This window comes from Hylobates moloch, unplaced genomic scaffold, assembly GCF_009828535.3.
Source record: "Hylobates moloch isolate HMO894 unplaced genomic scaffold, HMol_V3 SCAFFOLD_3, whole genome shotgun sequence".
Taxonomy (NCBI): domain Eukaryota; kingdom Metazoa; phylum Chordata; class Mammalia; order Primates; family Hylobatidae; genus Hylobates; species Hylobates moloch.
The window spans coordinates 42227004-42254670 of NW_026652278.1; the positions used below are offsets into that span (position 1 = coordinate 42227004).

General features: G+C 37.4%; 1 protein-coding gene across 2 annotated transcripts in view; it reads right to left on the reverse strand.

Moving 5' to 3' along the window:
- The window catches only part of HECTD2 (HECT domain E3 ubiquitin protein ligase 2), a 97712-nt gene that overhangs the window by 63047 nt on the left and 6998 nt on the right, over positions 1 to 27667 (reverse strand). For both annotated transcript variants that reach the window (XM_032136947.2, XM_032136942.2), the window contains exon 2: positions 19512 to 19641. In XM_032136947.2, coding sequence (XP_031992838.1) covers positions 19512 to 19641 — 130 coding nt within the window. The remainder of the gene's footprint in view (positions 1 to 19511; positions 19642 to 27667) is intronic.

The window sequence follows — 27667 nt, forward strand, 5'->3', positions numbered from 1 at the left end:
TGTTTTTTGTTTACTCTGACATCTTTTATTTAGACTATTTACATTTAATGTAATTTTTAATAAGGTAGAGCTTAAGTCTGTGATTTTATTTTCTGTTTGTTCTCTCTGCTTATCATTTCTGTTATTTTTCCTGCCTTTCTGTAGGTTAAACATGTTTTAGAATTCTCTTTTGATTTATATATAGTGTTTCTGAGAGGTTTCTCTAGATATTACATTACATATACTAATTTATCACATGCTACTCATATCGTCATTTAACCAGTTGGAATGAAGTGCAGAAATCCTACCTCCTTTACCTTCCCCTGTTTATAATTTTCTTTTTGTGTGTGTGACAGGGTCTTGCTCTTTCACTCAGGATGGGGTGTGGTGGTGTGACCATAGCTAACTGCAGCCTTAAACATCTGGCCTCAAGTGATTTTCCCATGTCAGCCTCCTGAGTAGCTAGGACTACAGGCATGCATCAAAAGCCTGACTAATTTTTAAATTTTTTATGGAGACAAAGTCTCGCTATGTTCTCCAAGCTGGTCTCAAACTCTTGGCCTCAGGCCATCCTCCTGTCTTGGCCTCCCAAAACACTGGGATTACCGGTGTGAGTCACTGCACCCAGCCATAATTTTCTTAAGTATTTCCTTTACATACATTTAGAACCACACTGGTGTTATAATTTTTGCTTCAACTACCAAATATAATTTAGAAAACATAAGAGGAGAAGAAAAGTCTATTGTATTTATCCATACTTTTGTTTATCACCTTCTTTCCCCTTTCCTCACATCTCAAGTTTCCTTCTTTTGTTTCCTTTCTGTTTAGAGAACTCCTTTATTCTTTTAGAGTAAATGTAGTGGCAACAAATTCTTAGTTTTTCTTCATCTGAAAATGTCTTGATTTCCCTTCCCTCCATTCCTGAAAAATATTTTCATCAGGTATAGGATTCTGCATTGACAGTCCTTTTAGCATTTGAAAAATTTAGTGGCATATCCTTCTGGTGGCCTCCATGGTTGCTGATGAGAAATCTGTTATTTCAATGCCTTTTTTTTTTGAGGTGCTGCATCTGGTGAAGGCCTTCTTGCTAACAGGGACTCTGCAGAGTCCTGAGGGGGTGCAGGGCATCACATGGTGAGGGGGCTGAGTATGCTAGCTCAAATATCTCCTCCTCTTCTTATAAAGCCACCAGTCCTATTCCCATGATAACCCATGAATCCATTAGCCCATGAATGAATTAATCTATTCATAAGAGCAGAGCTCTCATGACTCAATTACCTCTTAAAGGTCCCACCTCTCAATATTGCTACACTGGGGATTATATTTCAACATGAATTTTGGTGGAAATAAATACTCAAACTACAGCATTTTCTTTAATATGTCATTTTTTCCTGGCTGCTTTCAAGATATTTTTGTTGGTCTTCAGTTTTGACAAGTTTAATTATGATGTTTCTTGCTGTGGATTTCTTCTGAATGAGGTTTGTTTAGCTTCTTGAATCTGCAGGTTTATGTCTTTCACCAAATGTAGAAAATTTTCGGTCATTACTTGGTTACTTTTTCAGCCCTACTGTCTTTTCCTCTCCTTCTGGGACTCTGATAATAGGACTGTAACACCTTTTGTTATAGTATCTGAGGTCCCTGAGATTCTGTTGATTTTTCAGTCTATTTTCTGTTGTTAAGACTGGATAATTTCTATTGTTCTGTCTTCCAGTTCATTGATTCCTATCCCCTCCATTCTGTTGTTGAGCCCATCTACAAAGCTTTTTACTTTGATTGTTGTATTTTCTCAAGTATTAATACTTCTAAAACAACAGAATGATTAATATCTTATAGATTTTAAGATCTACAATAATGAAATATACACATATAGAATTTAATTCTACTGTAATCAGGATATAGTTTCAACTATGTAAACACAGGCATATCAATAGTCACAGAAGTAACATAGCTAATAAGGTCTTCCTTCTTTACCTACCCTCCTATTCAAGCATCTATCCTTGGCTCTACCATCAACTTTAATAAGCAAAGATCAATTTCATTAGTGTGGGAGTTTAAACTTCCATATTAGAAGATAGTATAAACATGCTATTTTTTTTATACAACAGCAATGGTTTCCAAACTTTACTGTAAATCAGAATAACCTGGAAAGCTTGTTAAAACATGGACTACTGGGCCCTCCTCAAACTTTGTGATTCAGTAGGTCTGGAGTGCGGCACAAGAATTTGTATCTTTTTTTTATTATTATACTTTAAGTTCTGGAATACATGTGGAGAACGTGCAGGTTTGTTACATAGGTATACATATGCCATGGTGGTTTCCTGCACCCATCAACCCGTCATCTACATTAAGTATTTCTCCTAATGCTATCCCTCCCCTAGCCCCAATCCACTGACAGGTCCCAGTGTGTGATGTTCCCCTCCCTGTGTACCTGTGTTCTCATTGTTCAGCTCCCACTTATGAGTGAGAACATGTGGTGTTCAGTTTTCTGTTCCTGTGACAGTTTGCTGAGAATAATGCTTTCCAGCTTCGTCCATATCCCTGCAAAGGACATGAACTCATGCTTCTTTATGGCTGCATAGTATTACATGGTGCATATGTGCCACACTTTCTTTATCCAGTCTATCATTGATGGGCATTTGGGTTGGTTCCCAGTCTTTGCTACTGTGAACAGTGCTGTCATAAACATACGTGTGCATGTGTCTTTATAGCAGAACGATTTATCTTCCTTTGGGTGGTAAAGGGATAAAACCCAGTAATGGGATTCCTAGGTTAAATGGTATTTCTGGTTCTAGATTCTTGAGGAATCACCACACCATCTTCCACAATTGTTGAACTAATTTACACTCCCATCAACAGTGTAAAAGCATTCCTATTTCTCCGCAACCTCTCCAGCATCTATTTCCTGACTTTTCACTGATCACCATTCTAACTGGCATGAGATGCTTTCTCATTGTGATTTTGATTTGCATTTTCCTAATGACCAGTGATGATCAGCTTTTTCTCATGTGTTTGTTGGCTGCATAAATGTCTTCTTTTGAGAAGTGTCTGTTCATATCCTTTGCCCACTTTTCGATGGGGTTTCTTGTAAATCTGTATAACTTCCTTGTAGATTCTGGAAATTAGCCCTTTGTCAGATGGATAGATTGCAAACATTTTCTCTCATTCTGTAGATTGCCTCTTCACTCTGATGATAGTTTCTTTTACTGTTTAGAACCTCTTTAGTTTAATTAGATGCCATTTGTCAATTCTGGCTTTTGTTGCCATTGCTTTTGGTGTTTTAGTCATGAAGTCTTTGCCTACACCTATGTCCTGAATGGTATTGCCTAGGTTTTCTTCTAAAGTTTTCATGGTATTAGGTTTTCCATTTAAGTTTTTAATCCATCTTGAGTTAATTTTTGTATGAGGTGTAAGGAAGGGGTCCAGTTTCAGTTTTCTGCATATGACTAGCCAGTTTCCCCAACACCATTTATTAAATAGGGAATCCTTTCCCCATTGCTTGTTTTTATCAGGTTTGTCAAAGATCAGATTACTGTAGATGTGTGGCATTATTTCTGAGGTCTCTATTCTGTTCCATTGGTTTATATATCTGTTTTGGTACCAGTACCATGCTGTTCTGGTTACCGTAGCCTTGAAGTTTGAAGTGAGGTAGAATGATGCCTCCAGCTTTGATCTTTTTGCTTAGGACTGTCTTGACTATATGGGTTCTTTTTTGGTTCCATATGAAATGTAGTTTTTTCTAATTCTGTGAAGAAAGTCAATGGTAGCTTGATGGGGATAGCACTGAATCTATAAATTACTTTGGGCAGTATGGCCATTTTCATGATATTGATTCTTCCTATCCACAAGCACGGAATGTTTTTCCATTTGTTTGTGTTCTCTCTTATTTCCTTGAGCAGTGATTTGTAGTTCTCCTTGAAGAGGTCCTTCACATCCTTTGTAAGTTGTATTGCTAGGCATTTTATTATCTTTGCAGCAAATGTGAATGGGGGTCACTCATGATTTGGGTCTCTGTCTATTATTTGTGTATAGGAATGCTTGTGATTTTTGCACATTGATTTTGTATCCTGAGACTTTGCTGAAGTTGTTTATTAGCTTAAGGAGATTTCTGGCTGAGAGGATGGAGTTTTCTAAATATACAATCTTGTAATCTGCAAACATGATTTGACTTCCTCTCTTCCTATTTAAATGTCCTTTATTTCTCTCTCTTGCCTGATTGCCCTGGCCAAAATTTCCAATAATATGTTGAATAGGAGTAGTAAGAGAGGGCATCCTTGTCTTGTGTCAGTTCTTAAAGAGAATGCTTCCAGTTTTTACCCCTTCAGTATGATATTGACTGTGGGTTTGTCATAAATAGCTCTTATTATTTTGAGAAACACTCCATCAATACCTAATTTATTGAGAGATTTTAGTATAAAAAAGTGTTGAATTTTATCAAGGCCTTTTATACATCTACTGAGGTAATTAAGTGTTTTTTGTCATTGGTTCTGTTTAAATGGATTACGTTTACTGATTTGTGTACGTTGAACCAGCCTTGCATTCCAGGGATGAGGCCAACTTGATCGTGGTGGATAAGTTTTTCGATGTGGTAGATGAGCTTTTTGATGTGCTGCTACATTTGGTTTGCCAGTATTTTATTGAGGATTTTCACACCCATGTTCATCAGGGATATTGGCCTGAAATTTTCTTTTTTTGTTGTGTCTCTGCCAGGTTTTCGTATCAGGATGATACTGACCTCATAAAGTGAGTTAGGGAGGAGTTCCTCTTTTTCTATTGTTTAGAATAGTTTCAGAAGGAATGGTAACAGCTCCTCTTTGTACCTCTGGCAAAATTCATCTGTGAATCTGTCTGGTCCTGGGCATTTCTTGGTTGGTAGGCTATTAAATACTGCCTCCATTTCAGAACTTGTTATTGGTCTATTCAGAGATTCGAATTCTTCCTGGTTTAGTCTTGGGAGTGTGTATGTGTCCAGGAATTTCTCCATTTCTTCTAGATTTTCTAGTTTATTTGTGTAGAGGTGTTTATAGTATTCTCTTATGGTAGCTTGTATTTCTGTGGGATCAGTGGTGATATCCCCTTTATCGTTTTTTATTGTGTCTATTTGATTCTTCTCTCTTTTCTTCCTTATTAGTCTAGCTAGTGGTCTATCTAGTTTGTTAACCTTTACAAAAAACCAGCTCCTGGACTCATTGATTTCTTTGAAGGGTTTTTCGTGTCTCCATCTCCTTCAGTTTTGCTCTGATCTTGGTTATTTCTTGTGTTCTGTTAGCTTTTGAATGTGTTTGCTCGTTTCTCTATTCTTTTAATTATGATGTTAGGGTGTTGATCTTAGATCTTTCCCACTTTCTTCTGTGGGCATTTGGTGCTATAAATTTCCCTCTAAACACTTTAGCTGTGTCCCAGAGATTCTGGTACGTTGTGTCTTTGTTTCATTGGTTTCAAATAACTTATTTATTTCTGCCTTAATTTCATTAGGTACCCAGCAGTCATTCAGGAGCAGGTTGTTCAGTTTCCATGTAGTTGTGCGAGTTTCTGAATCCTGAGTTCTAATTTGATTGCACTGTGGTCTGAGAGACTGTTTATTATGATTTCCATTGTATTGCATTTGCTGAGGAGTGTTTTACTTCCAATTATGTGGTCAATTTTAGAATAAGTGCAATGTGGTGCTGAGAAGAATTTATGTTCTTTTGATTTGGGGCGGAGAGTTCTGTAGATGTCTATTAGGTCTGCTTGGTCCAGAGTTGAGTTCAAGTCCTGAATATCTTTGTTAATTTTCTGCCTCGTTGATCTAATATTGACAGTGTGATGTTAAAGTCTCCCATTATTATTGTGTGGGAGTCTAAGTCTCTTTGTAGGTCTCTAAGAATTGCTTTATGAATCTGGGTACTCCTGTATTGGGTGCATTATATTTAGGATAGTTAGTTCTTCTTGTTGCATTGATCCCTTTACCATTATGTAATGCCCTTCTTTGTCTTTTTGGATCTTTGTTGGTTTAAAGTCTGTTTCATCAGAGACTAGGATTGCAACCCTTGCTTTTTTTTTTTTGCTTTCCATTTGCGTGGGAAATATTCCTCCATCCCTTTATTTTAGCCTATGTGTGTCTTTGCACATGAGATGAGTCTCCTGAATACAACACACCGATGGGTCTTGACTCCATCCAATTTGCTAGTCTGTGTCTTTCAATTGGGGCATTTAGCCCATTTACATTTAAGGTTAATGTTATGTGTGAATTTGATCCTGTCATTATGATGCTAGCTGTTTATTTTGCCCATTGGTTGATGCAGTTTCTTCATAGTGTCAATGGTCTTTACAATTTGGTATGTTTTTGCAGTGGCTGGTACCAGTTTTCCTTTCCATAATTAGTGCTTCCTTCAGGAGCTCTTGTAAGGCAGGCCTGGTGGTGACAGAATCTCTCAGCATTTGCTTGTCTGTAAAGGATTTTATTTGTCCTTCGCTTAGGAAGCTTAGTTTGGCTGGATATGAAATTCTGAGTTGAAAATTCTTTTCTTTAAGAATGTTGAATACTGGCCCCCACTCTCTTCCGGCTTGTAGGGTTTCTGCAGAGAGATATGCTGTTAGTCTGATGGGCTTCCCTTTGGGGTAAACTGACCTTTCTCTCTGGCTGCCCTTAACATTTTTTGCTTCATTTCAACCTTGGTGAACCTGACAATTATGTGTCTTGGGGTTGCTCTTCTCAAGGAGTATCTTTGTGGTGTTCTCTGTATTTCCTGAATTTGAATGTTGGCCTGTCTTGCTTAGGTTTGCGGAAGTTCTCCTGGATAATATCCTGAAGGGTGTTTTCCAACTTGGTTCCCTTCTCCCTGTCACTTTCGGATACACCAAAACACGTAGGTTTGGTCTCTTCACATAGTCCCACATTTCTTGGAGGCTTTGTTCATTCCTTTTCATTCTTTTTTCTCTAATCTTGTCTTCACACTTTATTTCATTATGTTGATCTTCAATCTCTGATATCCTTTCTTCTGCTTGATCAGTTCAGCTATTGATACTTGTGTATGCTTCATGAAGTTCTCATGCTGTTTTTCAGGTCCATCAGGTCATTTATGTTCTTCTCTAAACTCGTTATTTTGGTTAGCAATTCCTCTAGCCTTTTATCAAGGTTCTCAGCTTCCTTGCATTGGGTTAGAACATGCTCCTTTAGCTTGGAAGAGTTTCTTATTACCCACCTTCTGAAGCCTACTTCTGTCAATTCGTCAAACTCATTCTCCATCCAGTTTGGTTCCTTTCCTGGTGAGCAGTTGTGATCCTTTGGAGGGGAAGAGGCGTTCTGGTTTTTGGAATTTTCAGCCTTTTTGCGCTGGTTTTTCTTCATCTTCGTGGATTTATCTATGTTTGGTCTTTGATGCTGGTGACCTTCAGATGGGGTTTTTGTGTGGACATCCTTTTTGTTGATGTCAATGCTATTCCTTTCTGTTTGTTAGTTTTCCTTCTAATAGTCAGGCCCCTCTGCTGCAGGTCTGCTGGAGTTTGCTGGAGGTCTACTCCAGACCCTTTTTGCCTGGGTATGGCACAGCAGAGGCTGCAGAACAGCAAAGGTTGTGGCCTGTTCCTTCCTCTGGAAGCTTTGTCCCAGAGGGGCACCTGCCAGATGCCAGCTGGAGCTCTCCTGTATGTGGTGTTGGTCAACCCCTGCTGGGAGGTATCTCCCAGTCAGGAGGCACGGGGTTCAGGGACCCACTTGAGGAGGTAGACTGTCCCTTGGCAGAGCTTGAGCGCTGTGCTGGGAGATTTGCCCCTCTCCTCAGATCTGGTAGGCAGGAATGTTTAAGTCTGCTGCAGCTGTGCCCACAGCCACCTCTTTCCCCGGATGCTCTGTCCCAGGGAGTTGGGAGTTTGATGTATAAGCCCCTGATTGGGGCTGCTTCCTTTCTTTCCCAGAGGTGGGGAATCTAGAGAGGCAGTTTGGCTACAGTGGCTTTGCTGAGCTGAGGTTGGCTCTGCCTAGTTTTAACTTCCCAGAGGCTTTGTTTACACTGTGAGGGGAAAACTGCCTACTCAAGACTCAATAATGGCAGACAGCCCTCTCCCCACTAAGCACGAATGTCTCAGGTCGTCTTCAGACTGCTGTGCTGGCAGCGAGAATTTCAAGCCATTGGATCTTAGCTTGTTGGGCTCTGTATGGGTGGGATCTGCTGAGCTAGACCACTTGGCTCCCTGGCTTCAGCCCCCTTTCCAGGGGAGTGAATGGTTCTGTGTCGCTGGTGTTCTAGGCGCCACTGGGGTATAAAAAAAAAATTCCTGCAGCAAGTTCGGTGTCTGCTCAAATGGCCACTCAGTTTTGTGCTTGAATCCCAGGGCCCTGGTGGCATAGGCACCAAAGAGAATCTCCTTGCCTGTAGGTTGTGAAGACCATGGAAAAAGTGTAGTATCTGGGCCAGAGTGCACCATTCCTCAGGGCACAGTGTCTCATGCCTTTCCTTGGCTAGGGGAGGGAGTTCTCTGATGCCTTGTGCTTCCCGAATGTGGCGATGCCTCACCCTGCTTCGGCTTGCCCCCCACAGTCTGCACCCACTTTCTTTTTTTTTTTATTTTTTTATTTTTTATTATTATACTTTAGGTTTTAGGGTACATGTGCACAATGTGCAGGTTTGTTACATATGTATCCGTGTGCCATGTTGTTTTGCTGCACCGATTAACCCATCATTTAGCATTAGGTATATCTCCTAATGCTGTTCCTCCCCCCTCTCCCCACCCCACAACAGTACCCGGAGTGTGATGTTCCCCTTCCTGTGTCCATGAGTTCTCATTGTTCAGTTCCCACCTATGAGTGAGAACATACAGTGTTTGGTTTTTTGTCCTTGCGATAGTTTACTGAGAATGATGTTTTCCAGTTTCATCCATGGCCCTACAAAGGACATGAACTCATCCTTTTTTATGGCTGCATAGTATTCCATGGTGTATATGTGCCACATTTTCTTAATCCAGTCTATCGTTGTTGGACATGTGGGTTGGTTCCAACTCTTTGCTATTGTGAATAGTGCTGCAATAAACATATGTGTGCATGTGTCTTTATAGCAGCATGATTTATAGTCCTTTGGGTATATACCCAGTAATGGGATGGCTGGGTCAAATGGTATTTCTAGTTCTAGATCCCTGAGGAATCGCCACACTGACTTCCACAGTGGTTGAACTAGTTTACGGTCCCACCAACCGTGTAAAAGTGTTCCTATTTCTCCACATCCTCTCCAGCACCTGTTGTTTCCTGACTTTTTAATGATGGCCATTCTAACTGGTGTGAGATGGTATCTCACTGTGGTTTTGATTTGCATTTCTCTGATGGCCAGTGATGATGAGCATTTTTTCATGTGTTTTTTGGCTGCATAAATGTCTTCTTTTGAGAAGTGTCTGTTCATGTCCTTTGCCCACTTTTTGATGGGGTTGTTTGTTTTTTTCTTGTAAATTTGTTTGAGTTCATTATAGATTCTGGATATTAGCCCTTTGTCAGATGAGTAGGTTGCAAAAATTTTCTCCCATTCTGTAGGTTTCCGGTTCACTCTGATGGTAGTTTCTTTTGCTGTGCAGAAGCTCTTTAGTTTAATTAGATCCCATTTGTCAATTTTGGCTTTCGTTGCCGTTGCTTTTGGTGTAGATCAATGAAACAGAACAGAGTCCTCAGAAATGACGCCACATATCTACAACTGTCTGATCTTTGACAAACCTGACAAAAACAAGAAATGGGGAAAGGATTCCCTATTTAATAAATGGTGCTGGGAAAACTGGCTAGCCATATGTAGAAAGCTGAAACTGGATCCCTTCTTTACACCTTATACAAAAATTAATTCAAGATGGATTAAAGACTTAAATGTTAGACCTAAAACCATTAAAATCCTACAAGAAAACCTAGGCAATACCATTCAGGACATAGGCGTGGGCAAGGACTCCATGTCTAACACACCAAAAGCAATGGCAACAAAAGCCAAAATTGACAAATGGGATATAATTAAACTAAAGAGCTTCTGCACAGCAAAAGAAACTACCATCAGAATGAACAGGCAACCTACAGAATGGGAGAAAATTTTTGCAACCTACTCATCTGACAAAGGGCTAATATCCAGAATCTATAATGAACTCAAACAAATTTACAACAAAAAAACAACCCCATCAAAAAGTGGCCAAAGGATATGAACAGACACTTCTCAAAAGAAGACATTTATGCAGCCAAAAAACACATGAAGAAATGCTCATCATCACTGGCCATCAGAGAAATGCAAATCAAAACCACAATGAGATACCATCTCACACCAGTTAGAATGGCCATCATTAAAAAGTCAGGAAACAACAGGTGCTGGAGAGGATGTGGAGAAATAGGAACACTTTTACACTGTTGGTGGGACTGTAAGCTAGTTCAACCATTGTGGAAGTCAGTGTGGCGATTCCTCAGGGATCTCGAACTAGAAATACCATTTGACCCAGCCATCCCATTACTGGGTATATACCCAAAGGACTATAAATCATGCTGCTATAAAGACACATGCACACGTATGTTTATTGCAGCACTATTCACAATAGCAAAGAGTTGGAACCAACCCACATGTCCAACAACGATAGACTGGATTAAGAAAATGTGGCACATATACACCATGGAATACTATGCAGCCATAAAAAATGATGAGTTCATGTCCTTTGTAGGGCCATGGATGAAACTGGAAAACATCATTCTCAGTAAACTATCGCAAGGACAAAAAACCAAACACTGCATGTTGAACAATGAGAATCATGGACACAGAAGGGAATATCCCCGGGGATTTGTGGGGTGGAGGGGGGAGGGAGGGACAATTATAACTTAAACATAAAACCTAAAACCATAAAAACCCTAGAAGAAAACCTAGGCAATACCACTCAGGACATAGGTGTGGGCAAAGACTTCATGACTAAAACATCAAAAGCAATGGTAACAAAAGCCAAAATTGACAAATGGCATCTAATTAAACTAAACAGCTCCTGCACAGCAAAAGAAACTATCATCAGAGTCAACGGGCAACCTACAGACTGGAGAAAATGTTTGCCATCTATCCATCTGACAAAGGGCTAATATCCAAAATCTACAAGGAACTTAAACAAATTTGCAAGAAAAATCAACCTACCCCATCAAAAAGTGGGCAAAGAATATGAACAGACACTTCTCAAAAGAAGACATTTATGTAGCCAACAAACATATGAAAAAAAGCTCATCATCACTGGTCATTAGAGAAATGCAAATCAAAACCACAATGAGATACCATCTAATGCCAGTTAGAATGGCGATCAGTAAAAAGTCAGGAAACAACAACTGCTGGAGAGGATGTGGAGAAACAGGAATGCTTTTATACTGTTGGTGGGAGTGTAAATTAGTTCAACCATTGTGGAAGACAGTGTGGCGATTCCTCAAGGATATAGAACCAGAAATACCATTTGACCCAGCAATCCTGTTACTGGGTATATACCCAAAGGAAGATAAATCATTCTACTATAAAGACACATGCACACATATGTTTATTACAGCACTGTTTGCAATAGCAAAGACTGGGAACCAACCCAAATGCCCATCAATGATGGACTGGATAAAGAAAATATGGCACATATACACCATGGAATACTATGCAGCCATAAAGAAGGATGAGTTCACGTCCTTTGCAGGGACATGGATGAAGCTGGAAACCATCATTCTCAGCAAACTAACACAGGAATAGAAAACCAAACACTGCATGTTCTCACTCATAAGTGGGAGTTGAACAACGAGAAAACATGGGCACAGGAAGGGGAACATCACACACCAGGACCTGTCAGTGAGTGGGGGACTAGGGAAGGGATAGCATTAGGAGAAATACGTAATGTAGATGATGGGTTGATGGGTGCAGGAAACCACCATGGCACATGTATACCTACGAAACAAACTTGCACGTTCTGCACATGTATCCCAGAACTTAAAGAAAAAAAAAAAAAAAGAAGATGGCTTAAGTCAGTTGTTCCTAAGGTTTCAAAAAAGAACTTCAAGGTCTACCTCAGGGGAATGGTGCTGAATGAACAGGTTTACTCACAGCAACTCTGCTTAATATAATTATGTTCTAATAAATTGTTTTTTTAAAAAAAGTGTTTTATCACAATCAAAAACAAGAACAAATAAGTTTAAAAACCACTAGTTTATATCATTTCTTAGATCACTTTCATCTCTATAATTATTCAAGAACAAAATGGAAAAGACTCATAAGCCGACCAAAAAGTTTAAAAATTCTCTAATAGTGTGACCTAGATAACGGCCTGTAATAGAGAAATTCAGGGAGTACGGAAACTTACAATGTATATGTCATCTATTATAAAAAACTGATTTTTAATTATGAATTTCTACCTTAAACACGGTATAAGAAAGTATCTGAAAACAACAACAACAAAAAAACCAAAAACAAACAAACAAAAAAAGAATAACCATCCAACCAAACTTGTCTTCTTTTTCTGGATCTACATTATGTCTATAAATTATTTTATACTCCCCCCAACAAAGGATGGAGTCTAATTCTCCTCCCTTTGAATATAAGCCAGCCTTAATGACTCCTTGCTAATCAACAAAAGTGGAAGAAGTGAAGCTGCATGAGTAGGTTATTAAAAGGCAGTAACATTTGTGCTTGGCTCTCTCTTTCGAAATGTTTGTCTTTGGAATTCCATCACCATGCTGTGAGGATGCCAAGAGCCACCTGAAAAAGGCCATATGTAGGTGTTTCATCTAAGGTCCAAGCCTACAACCAGCATCAATCATCAGGCATGGGAGTGACCAAGCCTTCAGGTGATTCCAGCTCCAGTATTCAAGCCCCCTCAGCTAATGCTCAAGAGAACCAAGATGAGCTGTCCCCACTGATCCCCACACAAATTACGTATTTGTGAATAAAATAAACATTGCTGGTATTTTAAGCCACTAAGTTTAGGGGAGGTTTATTATTACATATTCAACAGATACTGGAACATGTATAAACAGAAATCACGTAATCTCTCAGAATCTCATACTCCTTATCTGTTAAAGAAACAAATGGAAGTTTTTCGGGTTAAGATGTCAGATTGAGCATATTTTAATTCCTCCCTAAATTCCACTTTAACTACAGTAAAAGATTCTGTTGTTGTTTTAAAGATATAAGTCTATAAGGACAAACAGAACAGGTGAAATAGCCATACCCTCAAAGGTAAAAAACTAGGAAGCAGAGATGTCAGTGAAAATTGGTTTAGTAGACCTGAGACAGCTAAATACCAAGCCCCAATAAGGAAATCACAAAGTAACTGATTTATATTGCAGAATTCTTAAAGGGCACAGAATCACGAACTGGGAATATAAGGGGGAAGGCAAAAATAAGAACTATGGTAAAAACTGAATAAAAACCTCCCTAGATCTCTTCCTTGCCACTACATGACTATCCCTCCTCCATCCCTACTTAAGCAGAAGTCTAGAAATTCCTATTATTTGGAGAGGGTAAAAAAGAGGTGCTTTGGACTAGGGAATGCCAGACACAGATGAGCTTATAAAAACTATACCAAGACATAGTGGCAGTAAACAACTACTTACTGAATACTAAGTGATTGACCAATCAAGAGCGACTCCCAATCTCCTTCTCCCCACAAACAGCTTACCCTGCCCCTCCCTCAGACAGAAGACTGGAAGACACTTTCGTGGGGAATCTGATTAGGCTAAGAAGAAATAACTAAAGATACGGACATCAGGGTTCCTCAATCAACAGGCTACCCAAATCGCCTCATAATAAAGCTTATGGTCAACAAATCTTATTTATGCCTCAGCTTCCAATCATCCATCTTGGTTCCCTCATTAACCATGAGCAGAAAATCAAAGACTACCAAACTTCTGATGACAGCCTCCAATATGGGGGACAGAGACCAAAACAAACAGACAAAGGCAATGTGGAAGAATCAGACACCATGCAGGGAGGAGAAGAAAAAAAATTTTAAACTTATCACTAGCTTTCTCAGAGGAATAAAAGTACAACTATGAAATAAAAGGGTACTATAAAAAAGAAATGTTCAGAAGGGAAAAAATTCTTCACAATTAAAGGCATAATAGCAGAAGTAAGATACTCAATAGAAGAGTTTTGAGAATACTCCCTAAATCATAAAGCAAAAGAAAAGAGAAATGCAAGTAAAAATGAAAATTAGGAGTCCAGAAAGTCTGGCTTTTGAATAACAGGAGATCCAGAAAGAAAGGATAGAAAAAACAGAGGAGAGAAAATCATCAACAAAATAATTCAAAAAAATTTTCTGGAATTTAAGAACATGAAGCTGCTAGACCAAGTATGTAGCACAAGGGATGAATACAAACCCACACCAAGGCACAACACTGTGCAATTTCAAAACTTCCAAGATAAGAGATGGCTCAACAAGCTTCCAGAGAGACAGAGACAGAGAGGTAGAGAGACATCTGATTCAAAGGAACAGAAGTCACGGCGACCTGAGGTGGGAGCTGCACTCCATACAGACTGGAACTGAGTGGCCTGAAATTTTGCAGTGTTGATACTTGTCATCACCAAGACCCTGAGTGCCTTTGTACTCTTTTTAAACTGAAGACAGAATGTACAGGTGAGCCTACTGCTTATTCCTAGCTTACCAGCGGGGTCATGAAGTCCCTGCTCTCCTCTTTCTCTGCTGACTCAGCTGAGGACACTCAGTCACCTCACAGATTGAACCTATAGTACTCTTGACAGTTGGAGGGGTCTTTCTGACAGACATCTAATAGTCTCAACTGCAGCTCTGCCACATGTCCCAAGAGGTGTCATTTGTTTCTCAGGACTCATTCATACAGAGGGAACTATAAAAAAGGGAACAATAGTTAACCTCTGGACAGAAGGGTAGGGCAATGTGATTGGGGTGGGTTCCCTGGGGCTTTTATAGTGTCAGTAGCGCTCTTGAGTGCTGAGTTCTTGGGTTTTAATTTTATTATTAAAATGTATAGAAATGTTGATTATAGTCTTCTGCATGTATAACAAATTTTGGATTTTTAAAATGTGTGCCATCAGTTGCTAAGAGAAATGTTTCTGCCCCATGATAATACCTTCCTCCACAACTAAACTGCTCATCTACATACATTGTCATAACATGTACTGAACTTCCTAAGATATAGAATTAAATACTTTTTAAATGCTTTCATCCATATCTTTACAACTTCATAAGGTAGCTTCTTTATTACCCAGTTTTACAGATGAGAAAATAAGCACAGAGAGGTTAAATAAATTGTCTAGGATTGTACAGTTTGTATGTTACGGAGCCAGAATTCAAACCCAGCCTGAGAAGCTACAAAACTCATGTTATTCCCACTGTCGAACAATGTCAAACCTTATACTATGTATAAAAACAAATAATAAAATGGAAAACTAACTTCACATGGGTGTAGGAGCCATTAAACTACAAGACGTCCCAAAAAAAGAAGACAAAAAAAATTCAACAAGCATCAAGCAAAATCAATATAGTGGAAAATTAACCATTTAAATAATAACAACTTAGGTGTAAAATGACACTTTATGACTCAACATGCCCAATTTCCTCATTCTATAAATGTTTTGACAAAATAAAAAACAAGAGGGCTAAGTTATCTGTTTAAGGCCACACTGGTGGTTACAGGTAGTAGCTGAGTCAAAGACTCAGTTCTTAACTGACAACGTGTGAGTACCAGCCAGGTAATAATAAATAAGCTACAAGTTGAAGGATCCCTGTATCAGTTTAGTACTTAGGTACTGCTTATGACTGCTTCAGTAGTGGCAGGCAGCTGAAACAAGGAAAGACCAGAATGGATTAGTCATAACAAGTGGTTTTTACATCACTGTCTATAGGATGACTTTTCTGAACATTTGGCAAAAAATAAAATTGAAGGTGGGAGAAAGAAAGGAAGAAAGACAGGAAAAAAAAGTCTGACTCACAGGACTTTAGACATCAGAGCCAAATAAAGCAAATACGTTCATTAGATTTTAGAGATGTACTTTTTACTAAGTTCAATGATGTGTGTTTGTAAAACTGTAATAAAAGCAAGGGAGAAATGTTCTTTTATGAGCCTAGTTATAGAAATATTCAAAAGTCCCTTCTCTATAAAGTTATCTTTAGTGAAACAGATGTCTTAATCTGGACATATCTTACAGAATTTATTACAGCCTTGAGATGGTTTGACATTCCAACAGGGTAAACATGCCAGAAATCCAGAAAAAGTGCCTCCCATTCATTACCTCATTCAGTAAATTATTAACTAAGTATAGACTACATGTACCATGAATGCTAGGTCCTGGAAACAAACAGATGGATTCAAACTCAAGGAGACTGTGCATGCATTTACTCCTGGGCTCAACAACCCCACATCTAGAAATATCCTATAGATATACCTGCAGATGAACAAAGCGACATATGTACAGAGTCATTCATTGTGGCATTGTCTGCAATAACAAAATAATGAACACAAATCATTTATTTTAATAGGGATCTGAGTAAATAAATCCAGTTTACTTACTCCAATACAAATGTACATCGAATACAATGGAATATATTTGTAAAAAATAATAAAGAAGTTTTCTATGTACTGATACAGAAAGATATCTAGAATACATGAACCGGACAAAAAGCAAGGTTCTAGACAATGCATACATAGTTACCCACCAAAGGTGGAAAATGAGAATATTTATTTATATTTGCTTGCGTTTGCCTAAAAAACTACAGGAAAGAATACAAGAGACAACAGAAAAGAGAGTGAAAGTGAGATGTCTGAAACATATTTATTTTTATAGTTTTGATTTTTGAAACACATAGATGTGTTATCTATTCAATAAAAAGTTATCTTTAATATAAAAAAGAAAAAATAACTCTTCCCATAGGAACAGTTAAGAAAAGTCAAATCCAAGTTACCCACTCTGACCTAGGGAAAGATCTTAGAGATTTAGTCTAAAATCAGTTCATTCTTTAAGGAAACCTGTAGATGGAGTTATTTGGGCCTTGAAAATACTTCTTCTAAGGTAGGAATCCTTATGTGGCAAGTCCTTTGCTTTCCACAAAGAGCAAGGCCTGTGCTAGGTTTCTTCTAACATCTGCCCCTCAAGTTGCTCTTAGAGAATATGTGAAACTCTGAAGTACTTGACCTGTGAAGATCACAGGACTCACACACAGATCCAATTGCGATTTCAGCTGAAGACCACTTGTTTTTCCCTGGCTATTTCAGAGTGACAAAGATCACAGTACGCTTTTCTTCAGGGTGTGTAAAAACTACAGAATTCATTATGTCATATCAAGGTTCTACTAAACTCATGAAATGGGCTGAGCTGGCTATGAGCTTGCTCTCAAGGTAAATGTCAGAGTTCATAGCTACTCTTTTCTGAACTACCTAGGCTGGAAAGATATTTTTTAAAAGTTTGGGGAAGAATTGCTTCATTTCTTTTAAAGGTATTCTATGCTACTTAAAAATATTTCAAGTAAGTGTGAAAGGGACATCATAACTTTAGAAAGCAAGACACAAGAGAGTAAGGGAGGATGTAGTGCTAACCTCCTCTCCTGTATCATTTATCATCCCGGTTGTTTCTCTGTAGAGATATCTTCACTAGCAGCTGTTACAGTAGGTAAAACTCCTACACTTCTCACATATTTTTAAAAGGACAGCCAATTTGACAGGCATACCTAGTCATGTGATCCACAGGGAGGAAAGGCATTCCTCAGCTGTTAGGTGAACCCACGCTAGGTTTTTGCAGTTTCCCTAATATCACTTGAAGATCAGACGGGGAAACAAGCTGCTAGAGAATACCCAGCATAGGTCCTGCTACCAGAGAAGAGGGAGGAAAATTATAATAACTGCCAAGAATGAGGCATCTTTGAAAAAACAATCTTATTGGCAAGTAAGAGAGGCTTCCCAAAACATTAAGGAACTATAAACATGCTTACATTTGGAAGATGTAGTCTAACTTTCTAGTCAATAAAAGAATTACTTCTGCAGTGCTCCTAACAAATAAACTCCATGCCACACCTGAATTCAGGTGGCATCCAGATAGAACAGCTAGGAAAATTCAGTACCAGGAGTTCTAATAAGATAAAGGAAGTCTGCTAAAAGGTCTACTCATCTAGAGTCAGAGTCATTTATGCAAATACCCCAAGTTCAAGTTGGGTTAAGTCCAGATTCCACAAGACTGGCACAGATGAGAGGGAAGCAGACATTGATGGAAGCTCAAATAAGTGGACCATATTGAGAGTCAATATGGTCACTCAAAAACTTGTTGGCATACGAGTTGGCAAAATGACCTCAGAGATCAAGATATTAGTATAGAAATAATGGAGTAGATAGAAATCAGAGTGTGAACTCAAAGGTGCCTCCTTAGGGCAATATTGAATATTGGCGTGACGGAGGTGTGTGTGTGTGTGTGTGTGTGTGTGTGTGTGTGTGTGTATGCAAATAAAAGAAAGAAGTTACCAAAAGCAAATGTTCAAAAATGAGGCAGTATAAATACTAACCTATAAGAATGTAGAATAGGTCTAGCACTGGCTTAGAGTGTCAAACAGAAAATCTCTGTGCAGGAATAATTTATACCACATGCAGCTTATGGACATGGGTGATTTACCAGAAACTATGTACTTAAATATTTCTAGGTTTGTTTTGTTTGGTTAGGGTGTGAGGGGCATTTAAACCTTTGAAGGTTTGTTTTGTCTTGTTACAAGGTGAGGGGCACTTAGAAGTACTTAAGTAATGTACATTTCCCATGATAAAACAATATAGAGTTACATAAGAAACAATAATATATACACAATTCTACCTCCCCGAGGAAACCATTAACAGACTGGTGAGCACCCTTCTATGCTCAAAGCACAAAAGGTTTCCCTGCACTTAAAAACGTTGGATTCATATTCCACCTATAATGATGTAACTTACTTTTTTCATTTTACAATGTATTGTGGGCATTTCTCCTAGTCACTTTACATACATATCATATTCTTCTTAATAGAAGCATAGTATTTGCAGTATAGATTAACATAATTTAGTTAACTAATATAGATTGCTTCCAATATCACTACTATAAATAATGTACATTTTTTCCATTTCTCTTTTTACCTATGTTATATCTTTATAATATCTATAAGCTTTTCCATTCAAACTACCTTTTGGTTTTTAGATAACACTTTTATAGCTTTCTCCAAATAGATTTTACACATTTCCTTTTAGGTTTATTTTTATGTATTTCATATATTTTCCATAAAGTCTTCTAATTGATTATTGCTCAAATATGGGATATCATTACATATTTGTATACATACATTTATATAATATAGAAAATATATACGTATATTATTTTATTTATAATGTAGCCGCCTCTCTAATCAAATTTACTCATTATTCACGAGTTTTGTATTTCATTCTCTTACTCTAGGTAACATTCACCTAAAAATAAAGATGTTGCTGCTTCTGGTAAATACGTATACAGCTTCTTTTTGTTGTATTAACTAGACCTATCAGAACAATGCTGAATAACTAATGTCTACTTTTTAAATAATTTAATAATATACTTTTAGCCAAAATATATTTAAAAATTATTTACCATTCTTGATGTTAGGGAAAACAAGGTGTGCAGGTGAACTTCTGTTTTCAGTGGCTTCTTTCTTCGGGCTAACAGTTGAAATAAAACTGCTGAAAGTGGAAATTTGGCCTTTGGCTCCTCTGTCCAAACCCTAAAAACAGAAAAGTTAACATTGCAGTATACTTCTTACTACCTATAAATTATTTTATTGCAAAAATCACAAACATTTATAAGAGATTTTAATTTGATGACGAGTAGATAATACATAAAAACGTATATAAATTTGACTTACCTTTTCTAGGACTTAACTGTCTCACATATAAAACAGCCTTATTATCTATCTGCTTACAAATTGAGAAGTTTGGAAATGGGAATAACAACAGTACCTATCTTATAGAGTTATTGTAAGATTTAACAGAGATAATGCACATAATTAGCATTGTTCCTTGCACATTATACACCCTCCATTAATGTTAACTACTATTTTAACTGTGTATTTAAATAATACTATTTTTGTGACCCCCATAAATATTATTTTTAATAAACAGCATGCATGTGATACCTTACAGGCTGATTCACTGAAGGCTATCCTCTCATTTGATGCAACTTTACAAGTTCAGGTAAAAAGATAACCCTTTAGAGTTTATTTTTTTCTAAGCACTGTGATTAGGCATACCAGGATTTTTTTTTTTAGAAGTAGTGCTAAGCACTTGGGATCCTTAGGCATACGTAATAGCAATCTTCTAAAACATGGAATCTATCCATTATCACATCCTTCACAAAATAACAACTCTATAAAATTCATAGTACTTATTTAATCAGTATTTTGTAATTATACAAAAAATCTTTACACATACTTTGAAGTGCAAGATTAAACTATAGAGCTGCTTCAGGGCTTATTCTCAGCTCTCTGGGATCTTTTTATACTATGTTCCAATTTCCAGATGCTTAAGAGAATACAGTAGTTAACTTCTTTAACATCTACATTTTAATTCTAAAGGTAACGTCTTCACTTTCACAGTAGAGGAAGAGTTTCTTTTTCATCTCCTCCTTCTTAATTCACCAGACTGATTGCCATTTACCTTTTCAGAATTCACTCATATAATATAGCAGAAGCATTTATGCTCACTAAATTCCCCATTCTCTTACAGTTAGGTAGAGCCATCTGATTCATTCTAACAGGCCACAAGTGGAAATGATGTCCGTCATTTCTGAGTCAGAAAGTACCAATGCATTTAAGACTGGGGAAAAACTCTAGCTCTTCTCTCTTTTCCTCGACTGTGGCAACCATCCAGGCTGAGTTGACATGTTAGACCATCTGTTAGCTTGGGTTCTTGAGTGAGTGACTATGTGAAACAGAGCCAATCCTGACCAATGTTAGACTATACCATTAGCAATAACAAACCTTAATAGTTTTCAAACACTGAAACTTGGGGCTAATTTGTAACTGCAGAATAGCCCACCATAACTTGTTTCTGAAGCTTTTTCCAGTGTTCACCATTTCTATAAAACCAATCATTCTTATTTATTCTTGTAATTTATTTACATTGTTCCACTAAAATTATAATCATTCTAATGTTGGCCCTTCATGCTGGACTAGAAGTTCATCACAGAGCTTGTCATACAGTGAATTTTGTGCATAGGTGCTATACTTTAAATTTACTTTTTAAAGAAATTAATATAAAAGACCCCAAAGCAAATAAATTTCAGACACTATACACATAGAACTAAAAAGTCTCTGGAATTAAGAGACTTTTAGAAATCAGTTAACTCCTTCATTTCACAGAAAGGAAAGTGGAACTGTCTGAGACTCACCTAAAGTGACCTAACAAGCAACGGAGATGTAATGGACACTAAATGGGAACCTGAGGGACACTTCCATGAGTAAAGTAAAAACACATATGCATTTTTTTGGTGTGACATTTTTGGCTGTTCATAGATTTTACTGTAATTTGTTTTTGCTTGGTCCTTGATTCTTGGCCAGATTTCAGCTCAGTAATGTCTGGGTTAATATTTCTGTGTTAGGAAACAAGTCATTTGTTGAGTACTTGTTATATACCTACTACTACAGTACCCACTTTAATACACTATAACATTCCTATATGTATTTACACCCCATTTTACAGATGGGGAAGTTGAATTTCCATGCCCATGTTCACAGAGCTGATAAATGGGAAGCCAGGGTTCAAACTCCAGTTTGAATGACCATGAAATCTGTATTCTTAACACTTATATTACAGTCTCTCACTATAGCAACTGTCACTAATTAAGGGCTTAGCATGCGACAGTACGTGTGTTGAACACATCAGCCTATTTTCACAACAACCCTTTGTGGCTGATGTAATCTCTACTTTTATAGATGTATGTTGAGTTAAATTTAATCGCTTTAGGAGCAATTCACCTAACCAGAGAATACTACATAAGCAGAACAACTAAGTGTACTTTAGGGAAACTTCTGATGTCCTAAGCCATCTAGGAAAGACTAACATTTTCTTTTCTTCCCCCTTCCTTCACCTCTTCTTAATAAAAGAGGTCTCGAAGAATATTGCTGAGTTCACTTGCGGGATCTCCAAATAATACAAATTAAGAATTCAATTAACAGTTATTCAACAACTATCAGTTCTAATGTCTAGTGGATTTACAGTCTCAAAGAGAGAAAATTGAAAAGAGAGGTAAGACAGTGATACACAATCCCTTTCCATAAAATAGTCAGTAAATTACGTAATTTGCATAATATTGGTAAATTAAAGCAATTTGTCCAAGTACACAAAACTAGTGTGTTGATTAGGAAAATGAAATATAAACAGGTTACATATTTGAAAAAGTAAATCATTCCTTATTATATGTATTAGGATGCTTAAATAAGAATTTTATTAATGACTGGGGCTAAGTTTGCTTATTTGTATATTTTGTTCTGTCAGAAAATCTTAATAATAGTGCGAACAAATGCCAAATTGGACACACAAATTTGACAGTTATAAGAAAGTAACCAATTTCTAAAATAAGGTTAGCCGTGCTTGTATAATAAATGGTCCCTCAGCAAGAGACCTTTGTTAACTTAGCTGTAAATATCTACAATAATTTAACACATAGAGGGCATTTTTTCATTGACAACTGTCATGAATGTTATCTACGACTAAGCAACAGTAGGATTTAGGGAGCAGTGTAGTTGGAATATAGAATCAGAAAGGGAGAATTGTCCAGCAAGATATGACTGGGAAGGTAGGCAGTGGCCATATTATGAGGCCTTCAGCCTATACAGTATAGATTCTATCCTGAACAGAGATAGAGAAAAATCATTGAGGACTTCTAAGCAAGAAATGACATGATCATATCTGTATTTTAGAAAAAAAATCACTATGGTAGCAGTCTAGGGAATAGAATAAAGGGCAGAAATACTGAAAGCTTAACCAGGCCTACTGGAAGAAATGAAATTTGAATAGAGATAGCAATAATAGGGAATGAAGAGGAATGACAGCCTGGGCCAAGAAATGACCAAATTGTTAACAGCTATTTCAGGTGTAAGTCTGAAGCATAATGAGAACGAACAAACCCTCCCATAAATTATAAAGTAAATGAAATAAACAATGTAAAATGCTTTCTTCAAATTTCAGAAGAATAGGCATATTTTGACACCTCACTGTATAGAAGAAGGCATCTTTGAAGAAAATTCTAGACTGGCTTTTATCAACATGATTTGTAACTACAAAAGGAACCAATGCTCACTAGGCAAAAGTATGCTTCGCATGACGAAATAATGAATTTTTATAACAGGGTTATTGTAATATAGCAACAGAAAACCTATAACAAGCTTGTCCAACCCACAGCCCCCAGGGTGCATGCAGCCCAGGATGGCTTTGAATGCGGTCCAACACAAATTCATAAACTTTCTTAAAACATTATACTTTTTTTGTGATTTTTTTTTTAATTTTTAGCTCATCAGCCATAGTTTGTGTTAGTGTATTTTATGTGTGACACAAGACAATTCTTCCAATGTGGCCCAGGGAAGCCAAAAGATTGGACACATCTGATAATATAAGGACAGAACTGTGGGAAATATTGGCATGTATGATGTGAGCTGGCAAAGGAGATTAAGAATGAATGACCAAAGAGATAAGAAATCCAGAAGAAAGTGATGTGTTAAAAATAAGGGAGGATAAAGTTTCAAGAAAAAAAAAAAAAAGGTCAATAATGTTAAATAATGAAGAGTCTAAAATGTGCCTAACTGAAATGGGCAACTATGAAATCTTGAGGACAGCTGAGATAACAGATTTAGGGTAATGGTGGTGGCAGGGACTATACAAAATAAATTGACAAACGAATGGGAAGTTAGAAAATGAAAGCAATGAGCAAGGATGATTCAGAAGCTTTACTGCGGGGCGGGGGGGGGGGAGGGAAGGGAAGCCTGAGGGGGGAAGAATGCAAAGGTTTCAGGGAAGATCTACTATGCACATTACCATGGCTGCCATCTAATGTTCCCTTGTATTTAAATTGACCCACTCATGGTCCCCATAGCATTGCTGTTATTCTTTGTGCAGGAATGGCTGTGGACTAGAGCAGAGGTAGGCACTCAACTAAGAGGCAACCCATCTGCAATTAGGGTAGCCATGTATTAGCTGGCTTGGCATGATGTACATTGATGCTTCCTAGTAGGTCAATCAGAGGTCTTTCCAGATTTTAGACAGAGGAATATAGAAAAGACGGACTAGCTAAAAGAGAATAGCAGAGGCACAAAAAAACAGCCAGTCTCTGTTCCTTCGCTTTCTGCTTCCAATCTATGTGCCTCACTCCAATAAATTCTCTTTTGCCAAAAGGAGGCATAGTAGACTGATTTTCTTTTTTTCTTTTCTTTTTTTTCTTTTGAGATGTAGTCTTGCTCTGTCGCCCAGCCTGGAGTGCAGTGGCACGATCTCGGCTCACTGCAACCTCCTCCTCGTGGGTTCTAGTGATTCTCCTGCCTCAGCCTCCTGAGTAAGTGGGATTATAGGCACACGCCACCATGCCCCACTTTCTTTTTTTTTTTTTTTTTTTGTATTTTTAGTAGAGATGGGGTTTCACCATGTTGATCAGGCTGGTCTTGAATTCCTGACCTCATGATCTACCTGCCTCGGCCTCCCAAAGTGCCGGGATTACAAGTGTGAGCCACTGCACCCAGCCTGATTTTCTTTTTTTTGTAATCATAAAAGCTTAAACAACATAAAAAAAAATTCCTTGGTCTAATAAGTCTCTTGTTTGTAAAATAATTGTGCTCTTGACACGTTATACTTGAGATGACATGAAATTAATCATAGACACTTTCATACATTGATAGAATAATAAAAGTCAATCCTCAAAACACTGGTTGCCCCACATCAGCTTATACAAGAGAAATCTTACAACCTAAGACTTTCATGAGAAGAAAAATGGGCATCATTTTGTGCAATGGCAAAACGATTAATCTTAGAGAATCAAATCAAGAAGTTACTGGGTATTAATATGACACCAAACTCCAGACTAAATTAAACGTTAAAGAACATTACTTTACAAACTTTCTGAAATTTGGACCACAGCTATTACATCTGGCTTCCTGAGTTTTGTATATGCTATCTATGAGTCCTACTGAAGAACACTAAAGATGATGGCCTGGAATTGGGCCAGCCTACAAACAGTGGGCTGGGGGTGTTGAGGAATAGTAGCCAGATACTCAACCAGCTGTTCCAGATTGAAGATAAGTACAAATAGAGAACACAGAGAAAAACACCAAGAATTCTTTGAGGGAAAGAAATACTCAAAGTATTTCAACCTTTAAATAATAGATATTTGTTTATTTCAACCTAATAAATAATAGACCTGACTCTCTAGGCAGAGGCTGACCATTCATTAAACTCGAACTCAATAAACGCTGCAAACAGCAGAAAAACGTAGTAATTACAATAACTAATTAAAAATCTTATTTCACAAGTACCTAATGCGGGCTTCAATGGTCTTTTTGATGATATAATCACATAGATTATATGTAAGATTATAATATAAAATAATCTCAAGATAGTTAAACAGACAAATACTTAGAGTACCTGTTCTGGTATTAACATATAGTTAAATATTTTCAACCTTATTTTTAATTTTATTTGAATACATGAGTTCCTATTTTCAACCTCTACTGGGAACAGACTGAATCTTAAATTTCCGATTTCTTCATCATATTTTTCTACCAATGCCAATAAGAAGAATAACCATGGTTTTCCATGATCACTTCTGAATTGACTAACAAGTGCTACTGTATTCAAAATTCTGGTAAAATTTACTTTGATCATCCTCTATACTCCAAAAGTTGCCTTAGAAGATCAACATTTTTCTTCACATTCTAACCCAATCCTTGAAAAAAGGAGTAAGTGCTGGCTGTTCCATCATGAAACGCTTTAAAAGCCATATCTCACTATCTTAGAGTTTCTGAATTAAAATATTTTAAATTGAACGTCTATGTCTATAAAATTCACCCTTTAGTCTCAATGAGTCCAAGAATCTGTGATGCACATAAAAACTACGTTTTCAAAAGAATGAGTAGCTTCCTGAGATTCTGAGCAAAGGTTATTATGATGAAAGACTGAGAAATAAACATATATTTATAGGTTTCAAGTTAAAATAGAAAACATTTAAGATCCCCTACTTTACCAATTTTTAATAAACTGACCTGAACTACCAATCAGAGCCATCCTGGAGCCAACGATATAATTTAGAGTCTACAAAGAGACTATTTTAGGCCCTGATCCTGGGTAAAGATATTTTGTATCTCTTTTTGTATGTTTTTTTTCACAGTTCCCTATTAGGATGGTGGGTTACAAAATCATGAAATGCTGACTTTGTTCTACATCCTTCTACTAAGATATGAAAAGTAAGCTACTTTCAAGGTGCAAACTTCCCTCCCAACCTAAATAGCACCAGCCCAAGTGGAATTGGTTTAAGTGATATAAATCATATCTTTAAATGGAGACTAGGAAATAAGGATGTGGATTCTGAAACAAAATTTTGTCACAAAAAAAAAAACGCAATTAATCATATAGATGACTGAAAATTAGCCCTACAAACATTAGTCCTGAAGCTCAGAAATTTCAGTTCATTTATCACTAGGAAGGCAAGGTGGCATTAGAGATTTTATTCATTTATTTTATAATATAGGAAAAGATAAAAACACATGAATACATTATGGTTATACAGTAAAATACTACTTTTAAAATGTGCAATTTGATCCAGTCAAAATTCCTCAACCAATTAAGAGTCTTGTTCTTTTTTTTAACAAAAACATCTAGAACAAAACCAAGTTAATTTGAAATATACTAAGCAGACTCAAATTTCAGACTGACTTTTTCAATTCAGCTGAATTGGTAAAATCTCAATAATTTCTATTTTTAAAAGGCACATTCATTGGCGATCATTAAAAAGTCAGGAAACAACAGGTGCTGGAGAGGATGTGGAGAAAAAGGAACACTTTTATACTGTTGGTGGGACTGTAAACTAGTTCAACCATTGTGGAAGTCAGTGTGGTGATTCCTCAGGGATCTAGAACTAGAAATGCCATTTGACCCAGCCATCCCATTACTGGGTATATACCCAAAGGATTATAAAACATGCTGCTATAGACACATGCACATGTATGTTTATTGTGGCACTATTCACAATAGCAAAGACTTGGAACCAACCCAAATGTCCAACAATGATAGACTGGATTAAGAAAATGTGGCACATATACACCACGGAATACTATGCAGCCATAAAAAAGGATGAGTTCATGTCCTTTGTAGGGACATGGATGAAGCTGGAAACAATCATTCTCAGCAAACTATCACAAGGACAAAAAACCAAACACTGCATGTTCTCACTCATAGGTGGGAATTGAACAATGAGAACACATGGACACAGGAAGGGGAACATCACACACTGGGGCCTGTTGTGGAGTGGGGGGAGGGGGGAAGGATAGCATTAGTAGGAGATATACCTAATGTTAAATGATGAGTTAATGGGTGCAGCACACCAACATGGCACATGTATACATATGTAACAAAACTGCACGTTGTGCACAGGTACCCTAAAACTTAAAGTGTAATAAAAAAAAGAAAAAAGTAAATGAATAAATGCAGTCTCTAAAGCAAAAAAAAAAAAGGCACATTCATTTAATTATTCATTTCAAAAAATGTTTTGTG